Source organism: Oryzias melastigma, linkage group LG19 (assembly GCF_002922805.2).
Source record: "Oryzias melastigma strain HK-1 linkage group LG19, ASM292280v2, whole genome shotgun sequence".
Classification (NCBI taxonomy): Eukaryota; Metazoa; Chordata; class Actinopteri; order Beloniformes; family Adrianichthyidae; genus Oryzias; species Oryzias melastigma.
The window spans coordinates 21,329,290-21,336,469 of NC_050530.1; the positions used below are offsets into that span (position 1 = coordinate 21,329,290).

Below are 7,180 nucleotides of genomic sequence, written 5' to 3' on the forward strand. Positions count from 1 at the left end.
ACTTCTATCTTCCTTTAGGTTCACTGATGCAAAGCTCCCCTCCTGTCGACATAACGCTAAAATGCTTCAGTAGCTGTCTGCTTGTGGAACAAGGCTTCACCGCAGGAATCTGCATTTTAGAAGAGAGATGCCGACATTTGAAGTCATTCCGTCGCACCAGGACATTTCCTCCTCTCAGGGAATGTGCTGAACGAGCGCTTTCAGAGACAATCGGGAAAGCAGTCATTAGTATTGATCATGTTCAATAAAAACATAAAAGCCTTCATCTGTAATTGTAATATATGGTGAACAAGGAAACTGCTCAATACTTGTTCTACGGCTCAGCAAATCAGAATGACAAAAGTGTTCAATCAAAGTGGGGTTCCTGTTGAGCAGGTGCTGCACAATTACAATTCCCCATGAAAATCTCTTAAATACTAATAAAACAACTGATTTATTGGGAAATCAGCATTTGAAATGTCATTCCACTTTACCTAAACAAGACCACGGAATGTCTGGTTTGGTAAAAGTCTTACGATTTGTAAGTTACACACAATCGCTTTATTTTGGTTTTATGTACAAATGTATTTTGTGACGAAAGAGAGAATCTAAGAAGAAAAATGTGTTTTCATTTTCAAAATGTTGGCTGTAAAATTTGAACCAAGCGTGTTAGAGAAAAGTAGTGGTCTGAGGTTTGACATAGCAGATTCTGTGATTTTTTTTAAAACTGGAGCCTGCTGGAACACACCCACTGAGCGCCGCGATCCTCCATGGAAGGCTCACGCCGTGCAGCGGATTGTTTCAGCGTCGGGTTTATTTTGTGCGCGAGCCGCGAACGATCCGCGTCAATTCTGGTAGGAAGTTACATCAAGATGCATGAGAAAATACAGTTTATTTTCAAAATATAATCAATTATTTAGAATAAAACACAGTGATTGTGTGAGATTAGCCCCTGCTAACTTCTGCGTGTTTGTTGATGAGGAAGAAAGTGATCAAAAGATTCAATTGGATTTTAGTCAATCTAATAAAAGTTGGATCAAGCTTGTACAGAGATCTCCGGGTCCAGGGGCATGCAAAAGTTATAAAAGGTTATAAAATAAGGCTCACTTATATATGTTGAAGGCGGGCTTTATTTGGCTCCAGGCCAATGTTAACACCTTGTAATCTAAAGCTTGAGTGGTCAGTGTTCATGGTCCTGCTCCCGCCAACAAGGTCATTTACAGCTTTGTTTGTCAGTGGAAAAGTACAGATTAGGTCCCTTGAAGCTCCTACCTAACTGATTTAATCTGGTCTACAGCCCCATGTGGATTGATGCCTTCATCAATGCGTTAATAACAAAATATAAAGGTGTAGTATAGCATAAAAGTATAAAAAAGCCTTCATTTGACAATTGACAAATGTGATCATGTTTAGAGATGAAAATAAATATACAATCACAACAAACACACATACTTCTCTCTGTTTCTCAACAACAGATACATTAAAAAAGTGTAGGCCTACTTACTACTTGCTTCTTCTTGGCAGAAACATGGCATCATATTTTTAGGTTATTTATTTACCTATGATGGCTAAAAAAAAGCTCTAGCAGAAGTGCCTGTCGACCGTCACGTAAAAATTCACATCTGGTGTGAATTGCAGGAGAGAGAGGATGTCACGCACACTCTGCACCGCTTCCACTTCCCGTGTGAACCTGCGTTAGTCTATCTGTAGAAATGCTAAATAAACAAAATCTAGACCACAGGTGGAAAAACTATGATCCAGAGGACATTTAAATAATCTCCAAAGTACGATAAATATATTGATGACCCTTATTATTGTTTTATTTTCCCTGTAATTCCGATGTCACTCCATAGATGGTGCTCTACAAGTAAATTGATCTTGCTTAAGTACGGAATGTTAGTTTGTATTTGTGTAGTGTTGAAAGATTTTTTTTCTTACACTCATCCACTTATTTCATGTCAGGCAGGTATTTTTTCCGATCATTCCAAGACCACATGAACGCAGCTTTTCTCTAAGTTTATGAACATCAACTCATCAGTGCAGCTGGCACTTTACGGGAACAAAAATCACAATTTAGAAATAAAAACTCCAACATGTTACGATTTAATATACTTTTTTTTTTTAATCCAAATTAATTCACGTTTTTGTCCAGATTTCCTGTCATTTATGAGGTGGATTCATAAAAACATTGCACACATCTGCTTATTGTCCCGTCAATCTATTGAATCTTAGAACCCTTTATGGTCAACGAGTTTGCCACCCCTGAACTGGACTGTAAACCTGTTTATTTTTTATTTGTAAATTGAAATTATTCACATTGGAGTTAATGGAAGCTAAAGTTTTGTCCCAGTGCTTCCTGCTTTGGCTCCAAACACTTTAGTGTTTCAGTGTCATTTAGTCCATCTCTCCTCAACTGATGCATCAAATATTGAGTGAAATGACACAAAAATGAAACATCTTCCAGCATGGAGCAGAGTTTGTATTTTGAACAGTGAAAAGCTGCAGAGGTGTGTGCGTTTACATCTGCCCACACAACAGATGTGACTCAGAATTAGAACAGTGTTTTTCGCTTGTCTCCGTTATCCAAATGGTTTGGCAAAGACCCAAGTAAAGAAGAAAAAGGTTTCTGAATATTTTTTTTTTACTTTTTAATTAATTCCATTTCAATATATTCCTAATGTTTTGCAAATGTACATGTTTTTATTTTGTCTCATCATTTAATTTGAAATGTTTTTGAGTCCCTTCCGGCATTATAAGGTAAGCTTTCATTGCTCCCTGCAGGCGGCCCCCCCATTGCTGTAAATCAAACAAAGCTTTGGGTAGTTACATTATGAGAGACATAAATTGAGTCTTCTGCTGATGAGCGATGGAGGTTGTAGTCCTTTTTGTATGCCCATTAAAGAGATGTATGTTGTCAAACTTGATATCACGGTGTGTCCGTGTCAAGGGCAGATGAGGGGATCACGGATATTAACAGCGTGGGGAGGTCAGAATGACTGTTCTGGCAGCTGTGAGGTCTTTATTCTGCTACACGGAAATGCTGAAGCAAATGGCAGTTTGTTAAAGCATTCACTTTGCTCTCAGTCTGTGCTTTAATTGAGAAATTGAGATAATAATTACTGACACTGTGAGAATACATGATGGTTTGGGGTTGTCAACATGAAAGATGCCACTTTGTCACAATCAGATAATCAGATCACAGTCATATTGGAAGAAGAAGGGACTGCTCCAAACTGTTCCTACAAGGTTGGGAGCATGGAATTGTCCAAAATGTTTTGGTATCCCGAAACATTCAGAATTCCTTTCACTGGATCTAAGAAAAACAAGCCCACACCACCATTCCTCCTCCACCAATGCAGTCTGAAACGTCCCGTTTTCCTTCAACCTAAAAACCCAGACGGTCCATCAGCTTTCCAGATGGAAAAGTGTGACTCCTCCCTCCAGAGAAGACGTCTCCACTGCTCTAGAGTCCAGTGACGACGTGCTTAACATCACTGCATCCACGCTTTGCATTGCACTTGTTGATGTGTGTCTTGATCCCGGTACTGCCATGGAAACCCATTCATGAAGCTCTCTGTGTACTGTACTCAGACTGATCTGAAGGTCACATGAAGGTTGGAGCTCTGTAGTGATTGACTATGGAGAAAGTCTATGACCTTTTTGCACTATGAGCTTCAGCATCCACTGACCTCTCTCCACTTGGTGTCTGAGTTGCTATTGTTCCAAATACTCTTCCATGTTGATCTGATAGAGTTGACTGTCAACTGTGGAATATCTAGAACATTTCACGATTGGATTTTTTACACAGGTGATATCGTTTGACAGTTCCTCGCTGGAATTCACTGAGATCCTGAGAGTGGAACATTCTTTCACAAATGTTTGTCTGTTCTTTTAATGTCTGTAAGGGTGTCACATTAATCCGACCGAGCACAAACTGCAATGATTCATTCCTCTTTCATGATCATGTTTGGGCCTTCCATGCTTTAAAGCAGACCCTACCACTCCCAAATCCGGGTCCCTGATTAATCATCTTGCTGCGCTGCTGCAATTATGCATAAAAATGTTGAACCAGGTTGAACATTCAGTGTGTTCTCAGCAGTTTGGGGGGGTTGTGCTGAGTGGGCACAGGTGTGCAGCGGTCCGTCACATGGAGCACAACATGAACCAAGTGAAAGGACTTGTGATCATTTCAATATTATGTATAAATGTTTATTTGTATTGAATCCTTTCTGTTAGTAGGAAAATGATGTAAGGGCCAAAAAGAAAACATACTTGGCCTTAAAATTCATATGTTTTTTAAGTCATGTGCTTAAAAAAAAATCAGTAAAAAAAAAATGAAATTGTGACTTTAAAGCTGTGAATTGAATTGAATTGTGGCTTGACTGAATCTGTACATCCCTAATTATGAATATTGAATAATGATACTCCTGAAGACACTGATTTCTCACAATGAAACATAAAGCAAAATTCAGAACTTTATTAATCTCAGTAATTGTTACATTTTCAGATGATCCCTTACATCACTAAATTTCACGGAGAAAAGGTCCTATTTTCAATGAAAATCAATGTACACTTTTTAAACAAATCTTGTCACATTTTGAACTAATGAAAAAATCTGCCGCATTTGTAACAAAATTATTAATCTTTGAAGTGGAGTAGGTCTGAGGTCACCAAAATTTATATGAAGTTTATGTATCATGTGCATATTTTTAAGACATTTTAATTTTTAAATGTATGTCAATGCAAGTATAATTAAAAAAAATAGCAACAGAATAAAATGTTATTTTAGACGCAGCTAGCCAGTGAGTTGTGCTATTTCTAAGAGACCTGCGTCCAACTGTGTGGTCCTTGGGGGCACCCTGGTGCCCGCAGCCACTGTGTTTGTGACCCCTGGTCTTCAAAATAACACAATTTTTTTTTAATTTTGGCTAAAAGCTACATCATCAGAATTAAAAAAAAAACATTGGCAACGCCATGGAAACAGATCAGAAGATGATTGGAGTGCGAATTGAAGGAAACGGTTTTCATTGGTTCTGCTGGCACGGTTTCATGTTTTCTGCAGGAAGTTTTTTTCTTCTTATTCAGTAAAAAAAGTCAGCTATTGTGCATCATTTTTTCATAAGGACTCCATGTCTAAAACTGTAAGAAATGTTCTCAAATTTAGCACGTCAAACAGCTGATACTTTAAATAACTTACAAAGAGTAAAATAATTGTTTTTTGTTTATTTATTGGCTAAAACGATTCAAAAGTCTTTTGAAAGACAGATTTGTTTTTAAATGAGCCAGAAAACTGCCTCTGCTGGAGTCAAACGTGGTCATATTGGTTCACATGAGGCACGTCTTCTTTGAGGTGATGTCTTTGATCCACTTTACATAACCTCTGATGTCCGTGTAGACGTTCGGCACATCTGGGTATTTGCAGTTTTCCTCTTTGTTAAAAGAGACAATGCCAACTGCTCTGCCACTGCACACCAGAGGACCTCCAGAGTCCCCCTGCAAAGAGGAGACACCATTAAAAACTCAATCCAACTTTTATCTATAGAACTGAAAAATCATTTTAGTGAGAAAACCGACCTGACAGAATCCTTTTTTAGTTTTAAATCCACCTGCACAGATCACATTGTTGGGAAGTTTGGGCCAACTCTTCTTACAGGTCGTCTGATCTATGATGGTCACATTCACCATCCTCAGGGCATCCACAGAGTGGCCCCTGTTCTTCGTCTTGCCCCATCCAGCCACAGAGCACAGCTGATTTTCTTTCAAGTTCATGTTCATCTCTGCAAGTGGAATGGTTTTAATATTGTTGCCCTTTGGAGCTTTTTTGGCCAACTGCAAACACAGATGTTTTAGTATTAGCTCCTCAGGTGGTTAAAAAGCATTCAGTGATCCAGTTTGAAGAATCTAAATCACAGGTGGCGTCAGCCAGCATAAACGAGAAAAGGTCCATAGGCATTTATTATCAGCAGACCCTCTTGATTACCTAAGCATATACTCACTTTAAGGAGCATGATGTCATGACCTGACATAGTTTCTTTGTAGTGGTGCTTGCATTGGTTGATTATTTCAATTTTCTTGGCACTGGGGTTCTTCCAGTTGTGTCCTCCCAGAATGACATGCGTCAGTTCTCTGAAGAATTGAAGATTGCAAAGTTATTCATGCCTTTATCAATCAGAAGCTGATCGACAGACCTCTGTAAGATGATTTGTGAAGTCTAATTCCTTACAAGTTGCAGTGAGCAGCAGTGACCACAAAGTCCTCTTCGATGAGAAAGCCTCCACACACATGACCTTTTTTGCTCTGGACAGACACCATGAACTGCATGGAGTCTTCTGGAGCAAGATCCCCATTGATGATGGCACTTCCATGAACTGTAGAATAAAATCAGGTTACTGTTTGTCCGTTGGAGAATTACAAATAAATGCAGGTCCTACCATGTGATCCGGCACAAATCAGAGTGAGGAAAAGCAGAAACTCTCCCAGATCCTGCATGGTGTCAGTCGATCACAATAGAGCTTCAGAAGATCTCTGTCTGACATGTATTTAGACACGTACAGCCCTCCGCTTTCATCAGAGGCCAATGATCATTTATCTGATCATCGTGTCAGACCACATCCTTTAAGCTGAGTGGCTGCATGTTAGCAGCTGGTTTCATTTTTCATCATGTGCTACACATCTTCAGCATCAACAGAAAAGAGTCTGTATTGAAGCACTTCATCAGAATATTGGGTTGCAAGATTTTGTCTCTTCTTACCGAACATGAAAGCATTTTTTATCTCAGAAACTCTTTGAACGTGTGACTTTCAGACCCTTACATGTGGACTGTGATCCAGCATAGAGTCCGTCTGAATCACCATCTCGTTCATGATTAGCTTGTCTAGACTTTCAACAGACACCAGAAAACAGGACCGGATAGTTCTCCAGAACATCTCTGACCCCTCCTTCAGATTACCACACACAACCTCTGTCAGACAGGATAGAAATGTTCCTATAAAGTAAATATACCTCTCTTTTTAAGTTGTCTGAGTTCACTGGCTTGTTGATAGAGAAGTCTCAAATATTAGAAATGTATCAAATTCAGTCAAGCCATAATTCGATTTATTTCACAGTTTTAAAGTGACAATTTCCTGTTTTTATTTTTTTTTTCATCACAATGAATTAAAAACATTTTAAGGCAAAGTATATTTTCTTTTTGCCCCTTACA

General features: G+C 38.9%; 1 protein-coding gene across 1 annotated transcript; it reads right to left on the reverse strand.

The window, feature by feature from the left end:
* Positions 1–4,263: 4,263 nt before the first annotated feature.
* LOC118600154 (granzyme-like protein 1) lies at positions 4,264–6,551 on the reverse strand. The gene is made up of 5 exons (XM_036216979.1): positions 6,411–6,551; positions 6,203–6,347; positions 5,976–6,105; positions 5,554–5,808; positions 4,264–5,472 (listed from the first exon to the last, which is right to left on the reverse strand). Exons 1-5 carry the CDS (start codon positions 6,466–6,468, stop codon positions 5,305–5,307), a joined length of 756 nt encoding a protein of 251 aa, XP_036072872.1. The 5' UTR covers positions 6,469–6,551; the 3' UTR covers positions 4,264–5,304.
* Between the last annotated feature and the right edge of the window lie 629 nt (positions 6,552–7,180).